General features: G+C 37.8%; 1 protein-coding gene across 2 annotated transcripts in view; it reads left to right on the top strand.

Annotated features, from left to right (window-relative positions):
• med23 (mediator complex subunit 23) overlaps positions 1–19879 on the top strand; it is a 57627-nt gene that overhangs the window by 381 nt on the left and 37367 nt on the right. The window contains exons 3-13 of one of the 2 annotated variants that reach the window (XM_051138475.1): positions 454–541; positions 745–869; positions 1140–1251; positions 2061–2159; positions 2241–2342; positions 2433–2502; positions 2595–2707; positions 4581–4676; positions 5230–5247; positions 13622–13822; positions 17903–18046. In XM_051138475.1, coding sequence (XP_050994432.1) covers positions 454–541; positions 745–869; positions 1140–1251; positions 2061–2159; positions 2241–2342; positions 2433–2502; positions 2595–2707; positions 4581–4676; positions 5230–5247; positions 13622–13822; positions 17903–18046 — 1168 coding nt within the window. The remainder of the gene's footprint in view (positions 1–453; positions 542–744; positions 870–1139; positions 1252–2060; positions 2160–2240; positions 2343–2432; positions 2503–2594; positions 2708–4580; positions 4677–5229; positions 5248–13621; positions 13823–17902; positions 18047–19879) is intronic. The other variant, XM_051138476.1, reaches the window with a different exon arrangement.

Raw genomic sequence — 19879 nt, 5'->3', positions numbered from 1 at the left:
CTGAATGAACACCTGATAACCTGCAGACAGATGAAGAGTGTGTGTGTGTGTGTGTGTGTGTGTGCGTGTGTGCGTGCGTGTGCGTGTGTGCGTGTGTGTGTGTGTGTGTGTGTACACTTGTTTTTGCTACACTGTGGGGACTAAATGTCCCTACAAGGATAGTAAAACCTGAAATTTTTGACATTGTGGGGACTGACTTGAGGTCCCCATGGGTACAGAAGCTTATAAATCATACAGAATGAGATTTTTTGAGAAAGTAAAAATGCAGAAAGTTTTCTGTAAGGGTTAGGTTTAGGGGTAGGGTTAGGGTAAGGGGAAAGAAAATACAGTGTGGACAGTATACAAACCATTGCACCTATGGAGAGTCCCCACAAAGATAATAAACCAGACGTGCGTGTGCGTGTGTGTGTGTGTGTGTGTGTGTGTGTGTGTGTGTGTGTGTGTGTTCTGCAGGATGTTTATGGACAGTCCGGAGGATGAGAGGACCAAACTCGTGAGCTGTTTAGGAGCGTTCAGGCAGTACTGGAGCTCTCTGCCTCAGGTCAGCTCATCTTCATCTGCACACACTTGTGTTCCTGTGGCTGAACTTCAACAGTCCATGAGTTATAATATTAGTTTTTAACTACCCACTCTCCCATATACCAAATAATCAGATTTCTTCCTGGAAGGTCAAATTTTGATGCACAATTAGAATGGATGTGTTTTGTTGTTTTAATATTTAGTGTGTATGTGATGTCACTGCAGGAGTCACATGATCAGTGCGTGCAGTGGATCGTCCGCTTCATTCATAGTCAGCACAGCCCCAAGCGCATCGCCTTCCTCTATGACTGTCTGGCCATGGCGGTGGAGACCAGCCTGCTGCCTCCCAGGTAAACACGCTTTGACGTCCATAAATGAGCGATGCTGTCAAATTTCAGTACACTTCGATGCATCTCTGACAAGCTGTGTGTGCATAACATGACTTGTTTTAGAGTGAACACAAAGCATGTGTAGTAGTATTTTCTTTTTACAGTCTTAGTTACAAACCAGAACTCAACCTAAACCTGAAGTCGCACTTGATCCGAGTGACCTCAGTGATGGAGTAACTGTTTAGTGATCAGGTTGTTCACGACTCTGACTGTTTGATGGTGTTTTTCCAGAATGGTGTGTCAGGCTCTGATCAGCTCAGACAGTCTGGAGTGGGAGAGGACTCAGCTTTGGGCTTTGACCTTCAAACTCATCCGCAAAATCATTGGAGGAGTCGACTACAAGGTGAAAAATAAACTGAAAGAATGAGTGAGAATCTACTGAAATTGTCAAACTAGTAATGTTCTGCATCACAGCCATCATTTTCCAGCAAAAGTGTTTTTATGACTTCATAGATTGACAACTGAGCCAAGTCAGTTTTATTTTGTGTATTGTTTATCACAACACACAGCTTTACAGAAATTCATAATGTTAATGTTTAAAACACCTTAACATTTAGAGCTGGCTGATAATATAGTGTAAAATTTGCAATGATATAACAAATATACAGTTGAGATTTGCTATATTTGACCCTGGACCACAAAACCAGTCTTAAGTATGGGTCAAAATTATTGATTTTTCTTTTATGCCAAAAATCATTAGGATATTAAGTAAAGATCGTGTTCCATGAAGTTATTCTATAAATTTCCTACCATAAATGTATCAAAACTTATTTTTTGATTAATAATATGCATGGCTAAAAACTTAATTTGGATAACTTTAAAGATGATTTTCTCAATATTTTGATTTTTTTGCACCCTCAGATTCCAGATTTTTAAAAGGTTATATATTCTGCTTTCCTGGGTCACATATAGTATGTCACTTTATGTGAGTGCTCTGAAGGTTTGCAAATAAAGCTGGATATATTAATAAGTCGTATAAATGATGGGGTTTAACTTTAAAAAAAAAAAAATTTAAAATACCTCTATCAAATATAAATATAGTAAAAGTGTGAGAGCAGAAAACAATTCTTCTAAGACGAGTTGGTCTTCAGCTCTTAAAGAAACTGCAAGGTCAATGTCGTTTTCTTTACTAACACTTTTACTGTTTGTCAGGGTGTGAGGGATCTGCTGAAGGCCGTGTTGGACAAGATTCAGACCGTCCCAAACTTCGTGAGCTCAGCTGTGGTTCAGCAGCTGCTCGCAGCACGAGAAGTACGTTTGAACCCACAGCAGGACAGACTGATGATGACACTTCTAGTGTTTCCTGGTTATGATTAATTTTCTTGTGTGAAGGTGGTGGAGTACATACTGGACCGCAACGCTTGTCTGCTGCCCGCGTACTTCGCTGTGACTGAGATCAGGAAGCTGTATCCGGAGGGTGCGCTGTCACACTGGGTAACACACTCTTTCAGACTCCTAATGTAAGCTGATTGTTGTAATGCAGGTGTGGGTTGGTTATTAGTTGTTCTTCATTCTTCTTTTCAGCTGTTGGGCAGCCTGATATCTGACTTTGTTGATAGTTTCAGACCGACCGCCCGTATTAACTCCATCTGCGGTAAGATGCATTCACACATCCTCATGTCAGAGTGTTGAGGAATTTCCCATGAGCTCCTGCAGCAGCGTGTCACATGTCTGAATGTGTTTCAGGTCGCTGCAGTCTTCTGCCAGTGGTTAATAATTCTGGCGCCATTTGTAATTCGTGGAAACTGGACCCGACCACTCTGCGTTTCCCACTGAGGGGAATGCTGCCCTATGATAAGGTACCGCTTTTGACCTCACAATATAACACACAGATCAGTGGCAGTAGATGACAGACTGATGCATGGTCTTAATGAATCTCACACAAGGTCATGTTTCACCCAAAATCAAAAGTAAACGAAGAAAACATGTAGAAGCATTAAAGATCAATAGTGATCCTATCCTGTTTATTTTAAATACAAACTTCTGCCAAGATGGTATGACGTGTATGGAGCATTATTTTCCATGTTTTATGTCAATCTAGAATCATAAAAAGTATAAAATCATGGACTGTTACATGCAGATAACTCTGTAATCCATGCACACAGATCCTGGACTTACTGTGAATGATGGATCAGTGCACAAGATTAATTAGGAAATGTTCATTATAGTCCATATTTAAAAAAAAAAGTTTCAAAAAGAGGTTTTCACAGCGATGCCTAGTATGTTTACTGTTTTTGTTTCCTCAGAGAATCTTTCAGTGATCCGTTCCTAAAAGAATATATATATGTACAAACTATTTTCACGATAAAGATGCTTTTGTGCAGTGGAAACATTGCATTAATTATGAAGTAGTTATAGTAAAACAGTAAAATTATAATGCTGGTATTTTTTTATCATAATGTTCTAATGTAAAACTATTAAGTTTTTATTCTGGATAAATAAAAATAAATAAATAAATTTAGGGATGCACCAAAAACCAAAACCGAAAATGCCTTGTAATAATTATTTACTATTTTATTAAATAATATAAAGTAATTTTGTAAGATTTTTCTTAATTTAACCCAATAATTTCAATCAGATATAACTTTTTTAACTAATTATCCAAATATTGTATAGTCCTGCAAATCTGTTATTATCGGAGCATGTGTTGGCCTATGTATTATATATTGTGACGAGTCGGCTGCCTCCCCCCTACTTATCAGCTTCACCCCGTCGGTAATCGCCGCCCTTCACCAGGCTCCCGACGGGAGTGGGCGTGTGGGAGGAGGAGCGCCGAAACATCCAGGTCTGGCGGCGTGTCATGAGGCACACTTGATGTGAATGAAGCCTCATCACCGCCGCTGTTAAAATGCCGAGCGCGCCTCTCCTCAGGAGACCGGTCTCTTCCCCGTGCATGCACGCTGGTGTCCTCGTGGGTCCAGGAAGGGCGCGTCGAGGGAACGGACGCTGCCAAATGGACGTGAGACGGCTGACGGGCCAGGATGCCGGGCCGTTCCAGAAGTGCCGGAGTGGAAAGTCCGTGGAAGGTGGATGATGCCGCTTAGAAGAAGCCGCCCCCCCCCGTGTATCACGGACTTGAGCATGTGCGGCTGCCGGACTCCGCCCCTTGCCTGGACCCTTCCCTTCTGAACACTGCCCCTCCTTCACGGAACCCCTTCACGCCGAGGACACCAGACCCCCTGTTTATTTTGGACACTTTTATGCCCCCCTTTGGACACTTTTTGTTGATTATTGTTTTCTCTCGGCTGAAACCGAAAATGTTGGACAATTTTCTGTCAGCCACAAATTCGGTGGATCCCTAAAAAAAATATTTTGGCAAATAAACACATGTGCAGGATTTACACATGTGCAGCTCATGATATGTTGTTTGAGTGTGTCAGATCAGCTCAGTTCAAAGTAAATAAACCAGCATCACATGTGTTTATTTAATCATAGTGTTTACGATTTGACTACATATTGCATTATCAATTTCATTTAGATGTATATGATGCAGCTTTAGTTTTCATTATTTTTTATCTGAATGTAATGAGTTGCTCCTCCTCTAATGTCATTGCTGACGGTGTAACCAAGGCAGTGTGGGTGTTTAAAAACAATGATATCCAATCATATCGTCCACCCTGTGAGTGTACATGCAGAAACACGTGTGTGTGTGTGTTTGTGTGTCTCCTGTAGGACCTGTTTGATCCGCAGACGGGTCTGCTGAGGTATGTGCTGGAGCAGCCGTACTCCAGAGACATGGTGTGCAACATGCTGGGCCTCAACAAACAGGTATCCGCTATGACTCTCTCTCTGTGCTTTCCTCTGTCTCTCTCAGTGCTCTCTCTCCCTCCTCTGCCTCGCATGTCCATCCCCTTCTCTGTGATGAGAGGCTGACGGAGGTGGAGAGATCAGGTGCTTGTAGTATGAGTAGTCCCACACTCCCACAGGAAGTGAATGACAGTGGACCGCACTGCTTTGTTTTTTCTGCGTGGCCAGCCTCCACCATACTCCCTGCCAAACTAGCTAAGTTCCTAAACGAGCCGCCGCCTCTGCTCGGTGTGCCAGTTCTCGCTCGCTCTGCCTCTCCGGGGCGGCGTCTCTTGCCGTCTGCCCGTCCGCGCTGGCTTTGCCTGCTGTCTGGTAGGGAGTATCGCCCCACCTGTCCCTCTCGTACCTGTCTCTGGGGGTGTGGTTTGGCTTGACTGACAGGGTTACTTGGAGCTGGCCTCCTAGTCACTGTATTTGTGTTTTCTTTTTTTTCTTCCTTTATTTTTGTTCTGTCCTGTCTTGCCCCGCCCATCCTCCTCCTCCTCCTCCTCCTCCTCCTCCTCCAATGCTCTAGACCTTGAACATTGCTCAGGTATGTTCACAATCTTACTGTTGTACTGTGACTAACCAGACTCTGGAAGCTTCCTCATAGTCAAACCGAACGATTCCATCTAATTACGACTCAAACAGATGAAGAACAGCTCCAGTGAAACAAGAAAACAAATGTAGGGCTTGAAATTACTGACTGCCACGAGCAATTATTAGAGCATTTGAAAGATTGGCTGACAAATTCATCTGCTTTTCCACACCAATCTTCTGCACTTTCAGTCAAGACTGCTTTCTCTCTTTCCCCAAATGAAAAAAAAATATTTCTTTTATATTGTGTACTCAAACTTCTTAGCTAAATGCTTTCAGTTTCTTTTCAATGACATTTTAGATCATAAAAGTCTTTTGAACTGTTACAGTATGCGGGTCATTCACAGGAAATGGTGCCATTAAAGCTACAATGTTTCAGCGTTCGTGTTATTATTCAGAAATATTATTGCTGAACTTCAAAGAAAGCACTTTTTTTCACCATAGACATTGGTGGTTCAGATTGTTTTTGACAAATGTTTCTTTTCTTTAGTGGTTGACTCTTAAACTATTTTTAAACCAATAAATGTGTCAGCAACACTGCAGTCATCACTAACCCATCCCTAAGACTAACACTTTTACATTTGGGATTCATAATATTTTGAGTAGATAATAGCAGATTTATATGATGTTGTTAATTATTTATGCGTATGTGAGTTTCTGGAAGTCCCTTGTAATAAATAACACATTATGATTAAGACTTAGTTAGCCCATAAATAACCGATAACCAATTCAGAATGTCTTGGGGCTGGACATTGGTATAAACATTTCAATAACAGCTTAACTAGTAAACATGCCACATTATTATTATTGCAGTCATTATTCTTATGTGTTGTTCCAAGTACAATATGTGATAAATCATTTTTTGTTTAACTGTTAAAGGAGTAGTTCACTTCCAAAACAAAGATTCACAGATAATGTACTCACCCCCTTGTCATCCAAGATGTGACAAGCTCTTTAAGCTACAAGCTCTTTAAGTTTGTAGAATGTAAATACTGATAATGAAAGAGAAACTTGAGTTTGAGTCATTGTGATCAAAACATTTTATAATGTTACCACTTTAAATATGATCAAACAGAAAAAAACATTTTTTAAAGAAGAAAATGTTACACTATAATCTGCATACTAATATTCAGATTAAAAAACACATTTGAAAAAAACATATGCTCTTCTTTTACATTACACACACAGTCATAATAGTGATGATGAATAATAATTAGAGCTGCAAAACGATTAGTCGTGATTAATCAATTAAAAATAACACTTTATTGTGTGTGTGTGTTTTGTAAATATTTATTATGTATATATAAATACGCATACACATGTATATATTAAAGAAAACATGTTAGATTTATATGTAAAATATTTATATTGATATATAATGTTTATATGTATATACATTTTATATATATATATATATATATATATTTATAAATCTAACATGTTTTCTTTAATATATACATGTGTGTATGCGTATTTATATATACATAATAAATTTTACAAAACACACACATATAGTATGCAAAAATAAAGTGTTATTTTTAATTTATATATAAGTGTAATACTAATAATAATGTTGTTAAAGGAGAAGTCCACTTCCAAAACAAAGATTTAAATATAATGTACTCACCACCTTGTCATCCAAGATGTTTATGTCTTTCTTCAGTCTTAAAGAATTGTTTTTTTTAGGAAAGCATTTCAGGATTTTTCTCCATATAATGGACTGATATGGTGCCCCGATTCTGAACTTCCAAAATGCAGTTTAAATGCAGCTTCAAACGATCACAAATCCGGTTGTAAACGATCCCAGCCGAGGAAGAAGGGTCTTATCTAGCGAAACAATCAATTATTTTCATTAAAAAATACATTTTAAATTACTTTTTAATCTCAAACGCTCAAGACAGTTAGGGTATGTTGAAAAACTCCAATCATATTTTCTCCCTCAACTTCAAAAATCATTTCAAAATCATCCTACATCGCTGCGGAAGTACTGTCCCAGTCTTTGCAAAGTGAACATGCAAAGAAGATCAAACACCCTTAACAAATAAGGTAAAACAGCGATATAGGACAATTTTGAAGTTGAATTTTGAGTTTTTCGACATACACTAACTGTCATGAACCAGAACAAAAACAGTCCAGGCAGAGTGAGACAAGATCAACATTTGACATTTAAAAAGTATATAAATGTATTATTTTTATGAAAATAACCGATTGTTACACTAGATAAGATGTTACACTAGTTACACTAGCTTTGTTTCAGAAGTGGACTTCTTCTTTAATTATATCGGTAGTATGTCATGGACACATATGGTGCCTTTTCCTGAGACTGACCCTTAATCTCCCTTTAACAGATAAGAAATTACAAGCTAATATTTTAATAAGTGTGATTTGATGAAATAATAAACAGGATTTTTCACCCAAATGATCCTTCTGTCATCATTTACTCTCTCAAATCATTCAAACCTATGTAACTTTCTTCTGTGGAACAGAAAGAGGATATACGTTAAGATCCAAACTGTTTTGGTGGCCATTAACTTTCAATGTTTGGACAAAAAACAGTATTTAGAGACATTTCTCAAAATATAAATTTTGTCTTCCACAGAAGAAAGGAATGACATTAGAGTGAGTAACTGATGACAGAACAATCCCTTTCACCTCTGTTTGACTGCACTAATATTAACCCATGCTAGAATCACAGACACAGTCCAGTTAGTCATGGTGTAGTTGTTGAGTAACACACACACACACACACACACACACATCACTGTCCCTCTTTCAGGGATGATAAAGCGTACCTGAGAATGAAGACAATCTGTTAATTTCAAGCCCTGATCGGCGCATGCTGTGTGTGTTGTGTGTGTGTGTGTAGTGGTGGTGCCGTTCAGTGTGTGTTCTGCTGGTGTTTATGGCTCTGTCTGGGTGTTGTGTGCTGCTCAGTGCAGATGGTTCACTCCCACATGCAGGGAAACACCGCTCCTTCAGCACAAACCCACCTCACAGTTATTCATCTCTATTCGGTAAACATGGATGTATTTGTGCTGCTAACAGCAGTATAGAGCAGAAAAATGACACTATTGCACATTGTGATTGTACAGGAGCTGGTGCTGTTAAACTGTGAGTCAGTTTGTTGTGCCGTATGATCTCAAAGACCTCATGAAATCAAACGAGAGCCTTGTGTCTTTTAGTCTAAAGCTCATGTCTACTCATTTTGAGCTCATCTATGATTAATATGCCTCTACACATTGACAGATTGTTTTTAGCTGACATGCACGTTTAAAATGTAAATAATTTCTCTTCCTGGAAAACAGACCAAAATATTAATGACATCACATGGGTTTATGTAAATGCTTGTCCAATGAAATGCGCTTTAGAATAAGAATGGCCCTCCCCCTTAAATATATATGCCACCTGTCAGGTTGGTTATAAACTTAAATGCTTTCTGGCAGGTCTGTAGGTGCATATGGTGAGAAAGTTTAATCTACAGTGTGCTTATTGCTCAATCAGTGCTCAATCAATGGTCAAGTGCTCCAGTGTGTTTTCTGAACTTAAGTCTGTTCGATGCTGGAAAAAACAACAACAACAATAGAGCACTGCAGTGATGACATGTTTTTGTAGGTCAGCCTGTGTATTTGTATCATTCTGGCTCCATCGACAAAATCCCAATAGGATTTTCCATTGGCTTTTATATCATTGCAGTAAATACGTTCTGTGACCAGCACAAGTTTATGATTCTTACAGGTTTAGATGATAATGATAATCTAAACCTAAATAGTCATCAAAAGTAAAAAGCCTACATGTAAGTTATAAATTATCATATGAAAGCTTGAGTAAGAATAGTTTGAAAGAGTGATTATAAGCTATGAGGCTGTGAAAGTGACTAGTGATTTTGTCTCTTCAGTGTGACGTTTAATGTCTCGGGTTGTAGTCCTATTTAGACACTTTTTAGTAAGCGCCGTTTTCAAGACAAGTATGAAAAAAATCTTAAGGGGTTATTACTGATGTATTTTAGAATAAAATGTGAAAATATCAGTGTTAAAGGAATAGTTCATCCAAGAATGAAAATGTCCTCACCCTCGGGCCATTCAAGGTGTGGATGAGTTTCTTCATCAGATTTGTAGAAATGTGTCATTCCATCACTGTCTCACCAATGGGTCCTCTGTAGTCAATGGGTGCCGTCAGAGTCCAAACAGCTGATAAACATCACAATAATCCACAAGTAATCCACACCACTCCAGTCCATCAGTTAACATGAAGTGAAAAACTATGTTTGTGAATAACAAATCCATTATTAAGGCATTAATGTAGGGCCATATGAAATCTGTTTTAATTATTCTGGATTTTTTTTTTCTATGGTTAAATTACATTTTATTAATCCAAAAGCTAGTCTAATTAATTAAACTTATATGATTTAACATTAGTGTATTTAAAGTTGAACAAAAATGACATGTTTAGGGCCCTATGAAATGTACCAAATTTTGTTTAAGCATGTCTAATGCATGTTTTGAATGTATAAAAACAACTTAATTTATTCAAGTTACAATATTTTTACAGTATTGAATTTTTTTCTGGTTATCAAATGAAGGCATAAAATATTAATTTAATTTATCTTTTAATCAAATGAAAATTAAACAAATTTTGTTTGGCAAACAAAGTTACTATTAAAATTAATCAAGTTAAACCAAACTTTTATTTTAACGGGTTGCTGTGAATACCTTTACATTTCTGTGTTCATATGATATGACATTAGTTTCTCTCAAAAGAAACTGTAAAATGCTTATGAAGAAACTTCATAAGCATTCAGCTTTAGAAATGTTGTCCATGTATTTGAGTTCTCATTTGGCAAGACGGCAGACGCTGAAATCACCGTGAGCGTCACGCATGCTTCAGTCTGTGTGTAATAAACCAAACTGCGCATCTGAGATTAACATGGTCTAAAAACACCTGATCTGGTGACTCCCATTACTTTCCTGCATCTGCATCATTCACGCACCCAGAGACACGCAGAACATGAACGATTCGTAGTTGTTTTGCTTAATATTTACAGATACTAGTCCATATTGTGGTTTGATTTAAGTGTAATGACCTACTTTTGATTAATTCATTCCAACTTTGACAAATTCCGTGACATTCTGCGTTATTCAGTAAATTCCATTTACATGACTGGATTCCACGATTCAGTCCGTGTTTTCCACATGACAGAAATCATAGGGCCTTAGTGTAAATTTCAACGTCAAATGTTTGTTTTTTGGTGAACTATTCCTTTAACTACAAACCTTATTTTAGGCGGTAAACCAGAAACCCACTAAAAGTGAAACTTTCCAGGTTTTGGTTTCCTGCTTCAATAGAAAATCCGCTGACACAAGAAAGGACACTGTGTTCCATTTCATGGGGTCTTTAAACGTAATGAACAAACTGTATGTCTGAATGGCCACACCGATGTGTAGACACATCCAGCGCTCCAGCATCGCTGATAGATCAGTCCCTGCATGCCACCTTACAGGGGAAGCTGCAGCGTATCAGAGTGACATGGGGCATCAGCTCCTCCACGTCCTGCTCGTGCCTCACATGCACCTGTTGCGCTCCTGACCCTTGAGCACCAGGGGGCGCCACTCTCCCCACAGTCAGCCCAACAAATGCAGAACTGAATCTGATGATATGCTGCAGCTTTCCTTGCGATCAGGGCTTCTGTGAGCATCTTCATGTCATGCTTTCTTGGGTGTGTGTGTGTGTGTGTTTGCTCTGAAGTGTTTCCCATTTGTGTTTGGTCATCTCCTGTGACCGTCGTGAGGCCGTGTTGAATATGCTCTGTGTGTTCAGTGAATACAACAGCTCATGTTTATCATGTGCAGACTGTCTGTAACTGCCCCAAGTTACATCACAGCTGCTTATGTAGCGGTAAACAATTACTTAAGGCAAATTTAGAAGACATATGAACTGAAACAGGGAGTTGCAATAGATTCAATAGACAGAGTAACTCAAACACAGTGAATTACACTCTGCTTACAGCCCTAGATCATGAGAAATCAATGTTTCTTTGATCTACTAAAATAAAAAAGTTTGATAATGAGAACAACACTAGGTTTCAGAACTCTAAACTTCCTCCTCTTTCCAAAAACACATTCATTAAAATTAAACGACTAAAATCTCCTGTTCATAAAATTGCTGTATTTAATGTCAGAACTAAGGCTCTTAGTTGATGAATAATATAAAAAAGTGACACTTTCTTTTTCATTTCCTTTTTTTCCCCCTTAACTGCACTGTGGTCTTAGTTTTGATTCTTGATGATGTTGTTTCTAGTTTTCTTTTTTTTTTTTTTTTCTTTGTGGTATTTAAATGTTATTTTTCATTCCTTAACATAATTTAGCACCACAATTTGTTCCATCTGTATATGTGACCCTGGACCACAAAACCAGTCTTCAGTAGCATGGGTATATTTGTAGCAAGAGCCAAAAATACATTGTATGGGTCAAAATGATTGATTTTTCTTTTATGCCAAAATTATTAGGATATTAAGTAAAGATCATGTTTCATTAAGATATTTTGTAAATTTCCTACTATAAATATATCAGAATATATTGATTAGAAATATGCATTGCTAAGAGCTTCATTTGCACAACTTTAAAGGTGATTTTCTCAAGGTGATTTTTTTTTTTGCACCCTCAGATTACAGATTTTCAAAAAGATGATGTATAAATCTCATTTAAAAAAAGACCCTTGGTTTTGTGGTCCAGGGTCATGTATTATGTATATTTAATAATAATAATAATAATAATAATAATAGTAATATAATATACATATTTGATATGCATAATATACATGTTTAATAATATAATAACATATTTAAGGCATTTGTTTGATGTCACTTTCATCAGTTAACAAAATCAATTTCAAAATCAGACCATCCAGCTTACAATATTAAAAACCACGTCATTTTAGCCTCAAATTTTGATACAAGGTTAAGATTTGACTTTATTTCAAAGTCTTTTTTTATTAAGAAGCTAATAAAATTTTTGTCTTCCAACTAGTTTCTGATAGTAAAGGAGAAGTTCACTTTCAGAACAACAATTTACAAATAATGTACTCACCCTCTTGTCATCCAAGATGTTCATGTCTATCTGTCGTGAAGAAATTATGGTTTTTGAGGAAAACATTTCAGGATTTTTCTCCATATAATGGACTTCATTGGTGCCTAGAGTTTGAACTTCCAAAATGTAGTTTAAATGCAGCTTCAAAGGCTCTAAACGACTCCAGACGAGGAAGAAGGGTCTTATCTAGCGAAACAATCTGTAATTTTTTTTCGGAAAATAAAAATTTATTTACTTTTTAAACACAAAAGCTGGTGTAGCACAGGCTCTGGGATGCGCGTCCACGACACTACATACTATTGAATCACGTCGAAAGGTCACGCGGTACTACAGACCCAGTGTTTACAAAGTGAACGTGCAAGGACTAAGAAAGTGCAAGTAAGTTAAACGCTGTTTACAGACAAAAAGGTACAGCGATGTGGGACGATTCTGAAGGTGTAGGAGAAAATAAGATGGAGATTTTCGCCATACTCTACATTTTGAGCAGGAGTACACAGATGATGAGCTTAGAGGTGATTTGTAGTGTCGTGAACGCGCATCCCAGAGCCTGTGCTACACCAGCTTTTGAGCTTAAAAAGAATACTTTTTTTTTTTTTTTTTCAGAAAAAAATGGCAGATCATTTCACTAGATAAGACCCTTCTTCCTTGGCTGGGATCGTTTAGAGCCCTTGAAGCTGCATTTAAACTACATTTTGGAAGTTCAAAATCGGGGCACCATATCAGTCCATTATATGGAGAAAACTCCTGAAATGTTTTCCTCAAAAACCATAATTTCTTCAGGACTGAAAGATATGAACATCTTGGATGTACAAGATGAACACGTCTTACTGTGAGTAAATTATTTGTAAATTGTTGTTCTGGAAGTGAACTTCTCCTTTAAGCTTACTCAGAATGTCAGAAACTCAAATGCATTAGCACACTTCTGGCCGCTTTCACATGTCAGCGATGCTTATTCAGTGTTCATTGCCTAATCATGTTTGTGTAATAAGGAGGAAGTCAGAAAGTCAGATTCCTAAACACCAGAAAGTGATAGTATGAGGCCCTCTAGTGTACTGAACTACTTCAACTAAACTATCCAGATTGTATGTGATAAACTGAAGAGTAAGATATGAGAAATGTGTGCTGGACTCAGTGATGTGTGCCGTAGGTCATGTATGAGTGTTTCCTCAGGCCCAGTTACTGGTGTGTCTGTAGTCGTTCTGGTCTGTGTAAGAGTGCGCCTCTGTCCGCTGTTCTGCCCTGTTACAGCACAAGCAGAGATGTCCGGTTCTGGAGGACCAGCTGGTGGATCTGGTGGTGTACGCCATGGAGCGGTCCGAGACGGAGGAGCAGTTCGACGACGGCGGCACCAGTCAGCTCCTGTGGCAGCACCTCTCCAGCCAGCTCATCTTCTTCGTTCTGTTCCAGTTCGCCAGCTTCCCTCACATGGTGCTGTCGCTCCATCAGAAGGTGCAGCGCTCACACAGGTCCATGTCCCAAATGGTGCATTCATGCCCATCAGGTCCTCCCCTGGTAGTACACCTAAGTGACATAAGCTAGTGCTGACCTGTGGGATACATTACAATCAAAAAAACAAAAAGAATGCTATTAAAATGGAAATAAATAAAACAAAAACACAGACTAATTATATTATATTTTGATTACCCCATGACAACAGTCACTCTACGGTTTGTGCCGTCATAAAAATATGATTACTTGTAGGTTTAAAATTGTACATATGGCAGATTTATTGTCCAACAACAAATATTTTAGCAAAAGTCTGTGAAATTTAGTGAATTGCATGCAGAAGACTCATGCGCTCCTGACAGTAAAATAGAAATATTTCTGACTTTTTAATATTTAAAGATGGAGAGTATACCTGTAAAAACTTATTCACTGAGGAAAACAGCACATGTCATATACTTTCGAGTATCTGTCAGCACATGTATCTGTCAGAGCATCTGACAGAGCAAGCCGCTTTAGACTACAGGTTTACTGTCTCTTACCACTTATTTTAAAACCCCGAATACAAAGCATGTCTCGCGTTTTGGACAAATTGGAATATGCACTTTCCCCCGCAGCAGCTCACTCCATGTCCTATGTTATTTTTCAGATGCTCTTGTTTCAAACTCCTGTGAACAATGAAGTTTTGCCTCATTCCATGTCATTTACAAAAAATATATCAGTATATTGTACAAACTCAATATGACGGCCAGCCCTAGTTGATATCACAAAATTGAGTTTCATGTGAGATTTTATTTAGGCACTATACCAGAAATAGCCACTGGGTGTCATCTGAGCACTAGTAAATGATTTAAAGGCATTTTCCTGTCACAAATGTATACATTACTTTTAAAAATATTACTTTTATTAGGAAAAAAATCACCAAATATGAAGCTTTGAGATGCAGACATTTCTAAGAATATTTGTTTAGTCAAGATGAGATGTTTTAATTACGATTATTTGTAGTAAATTTTGTAATGAAATACTTGATACTGCCCACTAGAGGAAGAAGCTCGCCAAAACGATTTGAAGTACTTCTATGGTAACACAATATCAGATTTTGAGCTTTCCAATCATATCAGTTTAGTTAACAGGTTAGGCAGTTATTATATGATAATTTATCCTCTATTCTCCATTCTGCATATTCCAACTGGTCCTAACATACAGAATATACCTTGGTGTTTGATGTTAAGAACATCAAATGTTAGCTGATGCAAATAGAAGTGTAGTTTTTAATAATCACATGCACATGAGAGACCTATGGTATGATGTCAGAACAGGGTTATTATTGTTAACTAAAACCTTAACAAATTCATTGCTTAACATTAACTGAAATAAATACCAAGAAATATAAACAAACTTATTTCAACTAATTGCCAAAGCAACATTTCAACGTTTTGTTTAGTTGAAGTGCTAAAATAATTCAAACTAAATTAACTCAAAAAATAAAGACTCATAAAAACTAATAGAAGCAACAAAAACAAATGTACTGAGACGCTAACTAAAGCGAAAACAAAATATATGTTTTTTAAAAAAAAGTGTTTTTTAATGGGACGGGATAGTAGAGATACCAAACAATTAGGAGAATGGGTGTTCGGGAAATTACCCATGTTATTGCTCAGGTGTCAGAACATGCCAGGACACAAGTGTGTATTAAATTATCATTTCACATCGTCTTCATCTCCATCAATGAATCTCTCATCTGTTGTAACAGATGATTATAGGTCAGGGGTAGGCAACCTTTTCGGCATGACGTGCCATTTTTTAATTTTTCTGGTTGACCACTGTGCTGTTCTATATTAATGCGCTGCTTTATTTGACGCACACACCACTCGCACACAGAGATCAGAGAACGCGCTGTGCAAAAAGTAACATTCAGAAGCTCATAAACTTGTTGTCAGTGCTGCCACATGAATTTTATTAATCGATACCGAATCATTTATTTCTCAGCAACGAGGGGGGGTGAAATTGCTGTTTCATTGTTTGTAGTGAGAAACACTACACTGCATTTACATCTGCAGGACGTAAAGAGTGTTTGCTCATCTGCAATACGTCTACTGGTCATTTCCTATCAGATGTTGAATAGACATCTATTAGATGTCTTTAAGATGTTTATGATTTAGAATGTATGTTAAACTGACATCTTATGGACGTCTGTCAGATGTTTGTACACAGCAGATGCTTTCTAGAACAAGTGATCTTTAACAGACATCTTGTAGATGTACTGGGAGACACAGACAATTCACACACATCTCTCTCTCTCACTCTCTCAAAATGGCCATATTTTTAAAAAAAATGTGGGAAAAAAGTAGTGTGCATCACTGGCTATAGCTGTCGGTCATTTAACATTTCTATCGTAAACAGTTGACCAATGTTAAATGATTTGCGTCTTAATCTTACCTCGCTTTGTTTCAACTTTAAACTGACGCGTCGCACTCTGCTTTTGTGATGCTTTTTATTTGATTGGCCATCTCAGTCATTTTGACATTGACAAGCAACGTTAGACTGCTGAGGTTTTGATCTGAAGCACCTAGTATGCGCAGCGGTCACGCACGCATCTGTAGACTAGCGCAAGTTCATTCTCACACATAGTATTTGTAGCTCCTAACAGGCTGTGTGAGTATGAAAACAAATTGCCTCGAATGTACATCAGTATGCAGTTTTTTACGCGTGCCGTAGGTTGCCGACCCCTGTTATAGGCAGTGTTTTCCGGTCTGGTTCTTATGAGAGCACAGGAAAATCTGGTTTGGTGTTCACACTGCACAATGTGACATATATTTTTTTTTTGATAAAATAATGACTACTATAATACTACTACTATATATTAAAAAAAAAAAATTATACTAAATAAAAAAACTGTTATTTTTTAGTACACCTAAAAAATACAATCAGGTTCCTACGGGTCATGGAATTTCTGGAATATCATGGAATTTTAAAGGGTCTATTCCAGACACTGAAAGTCAGGGAATTTTATATATTTTTGTCTAAGTAATGGAAAAAAAAGATTTTTGTTTGTCACTTCAAATTTTAGTTTCCATTTATCAAAATTAAATTTTTCTATACCGTATGTTTATTTTAACATGATGTTTCACACATTTTGACTTATGGATAGGCTATGTTTCAGCGCCATTTTATTCCCTTCCCACTTATCAACCAGCAATTAAGTCAAATGCAATCACCAGGCTGTACCTGTTAACTAAGGAAAACATGCCAGAAAAAATGTACATTTCAAGAGCTACAAAATAACCACTTCAATGACAGAAAAGAAAAAACTAAATGTGAAGAAAGAAAAATACTGAATGATGAACTTGATGACAAACAGAAAATTCACTCACAGGGAGTGTTTAACCCCTGAAAGCATAAAAACCATGAAGTAATTTCTGTAGAAATAGTGCAGAAAAATATTAAAGTGCATTTAACAGGGAAAAAGAAAAAACAAACAAAACCCAAAAAAGTATGCGTGTTTAACTTTGTTTTGTAGTAAAAACGTCTGTGAACAGGTAAATAAAGCTAGAAAATGGATGGATTTCAAATGCTGTCCATGGCTGGTTTTTGTCTGCTCAGTGCTCAGCACAACAGCCGCCTGTTTTTCCGTTCGTTATAGGTCATGGAAAATCAGCTTTTTAGTCAGTGAAAGCCAGGGAAGAGTCAGGGAATTTGACATTTGGCTTGAAGTGGGAATGCTGTCCAATGATAATATTTGTAATACTGATGAATTTTTAACATTTTCAAACCTAAAATCAGCAGTCTTTTGCTGGCAAGTAAGTAGATGCATGAGCGAAGCACTTAAAGTGACCACCAGTGCAGGCTTTGCTAAAGGTCACACTGATCCATAAAATGACAAATGGGCCACATTTTGCTTTCACGGACAAGTGCAGCCCCAAACTAGACTGACTGGAACTCCACGAAGAGTGCACCATTTGGGACGGGGCCACACAAAAGCACGCACACACACTCTCACACATCAATTACACTTCTGCTCCCTTCTGATTACATGGGGAAAGACCTTCTAGCCTGTGCTTCATTGTTTCTTCCTCTTCTGAACAGCTTGCTGGTCGGGGTTTGATCAAAGGCAGGGATCACCTGATGTGGGTGCTCCTGCAATTCATCTCAGGAAGCATTCAGAAGAACGCTCTGGCTGATTTCCTGCCTGTCATGAAGCTGTTTGACCTGCTGTACCCGGAGAAGGAGGTGAGTGACTCTGCTGTTGCTTTCATTTAAATGGGACACGGCGGCCTGTGAAAACTTCATGAATTCATAATGTGACATGCTTTTGGTTGAGGTCATCTGATCAAGGCTTCATTTAGTGCTAGCTGACGCTGCTAACCCCTTTTATTCAGCCAGTCATTAGTAATCATTTAGCAGGTGCTTTGATTTGCAGTGTACTTCAGTGCCTAGGACAGTGCATAGATTTCCTAATGTAGGTTTTAAACCTGCATCCCTATAGTCCAGATCTTAGACTGCAGGCTTCACCACCCCAGTGAATACACCTGTGCGCAGTCCTTTCACTGTCTGATACATATTGTGCACACGTCTGGAAATCACACTGCCATTTCACTGAGCTTCATGATGCTGTTTTCAAATAGCACAGCTTACTAGTTTGTGGTTATGTAAATTTTGAATTTGCTGTAGGGATCTAGTTGACTGAACATCACTTTAAATTAGTGTCTGCAAGAAGACGTAAAGTCCACATTTTTCAAAGCTCATGGAGTTCTCTGGGATTCTCCCCTTTGTGCTCACCCGCTGAGTCTGTGGATTTATCCAGGAACGTCATGCTCTGGACTGATATCTAGAATATTTGCACAGGTAATCTCAATACGTGATAAAGCTCTGGGAGTGATTGAATCATGGAGTCAAGACCTTAAAGAAGAAATCCACATCCAGAATAACAATTTACAGATAATGTACTCACCTCATGTCTTTCTTTCTTCAGTCGTAAAGAAATTGTTTTTTGAGAAAATTTCAGCATTTTTCTCCATATAATGGACTGATATGGTGCCCCGAGTTTGAACTTCCAAAATGCAGTTTAAATGCGGCTTCAAACGATCATTAATGCGGTTGTAAATGATCCCAGCCGAGGAAGAAGGGTCTTATCTAGCGAAACAATCAATTATTTTCATAAAAATAATACAGATTTTTTTAATGTCAAACGCTGATCTTGTCTTGCTGTCCCTGAACTCATGTCATGGTTCGTGACAGTGTATGTGGCAAAACTCCCATCTCATGTTCTCCCTCAACTTCAAAATCATGCTATATCACTGTTTTACCTTTTTTGTTAAGGGTGTTTGATCTTCTTTGCATGTTCACTTTGTAAAGAGTAACTGGGTCTGTACTTCTGCAGTGATGTCGGATGATTTTGAAATGATTTTTGAAGTTGAGGGAGAAAATACGATTGGAGTTTTTCGACATACCCTAACTGTCTTGAGCCAGAATACACAGAGTTCAGGGAGAGCAAGACAAATGTTTGACATTAAAAAGTATTTCAATTGTATTTTTCTCGGAGCACCATATCAGTCCATTATATGGAGAAAAATCCTGAAATGTTAAACTCAAAAAACACAATTTCTTTACAACTGAAGACAGAAAGACATGAACATCTTGGATGACAAGGGGGTGAGTACATTATCTGTAAATTGTTCTGGGAGTGCACTTCTCCTTTAAGGAGAGGGACATGGAATTGGACCAGGAGAACACATAGAATAATGTTTTTGTTTTTTTTTTTTGTCAAAAATTTCTGTGTACCAATTGATTCATTTTAAGTTTGTTCAGAAGTTTTACCTTTCCCTATACAGACGTTTTAAACGAAGCTTACAGAAACCCTGAATTGTACAAAATGTCATATGAATTAGGCTGGCACACACTTACATATCTTCTGGGATTGCCCAGATGCCTCTAATCCTTGGTCTCAAGTGGCAGTATTTCTTGAGGATATTTTGGAGTTCCCAGTCCCTAAACTGCTTACTTTATATTTATTTAATGAGGATTCATCATTTAGTATTTGTAATACAAATTTGGCTTCTAAGA

Source organism: Labeo rohita, chromosome 20 (assembly GCF_022985175.1).
Source record: "Labeo rohita strain BAU-BD-2019 chromosome 20, IGBB_LRoh.1.0, whole genome shotgun sequence".
NCBI lineage: Eukaryota > Metazoa > Chordata > Actinopteri > Cypriniformes > Cyprinidae > Labeo > Labeo rohita.
Note: the sequence above shows the minus strand (reverse complement) of the source record. Positions and strands in the feature narration are given on the sequence as shown.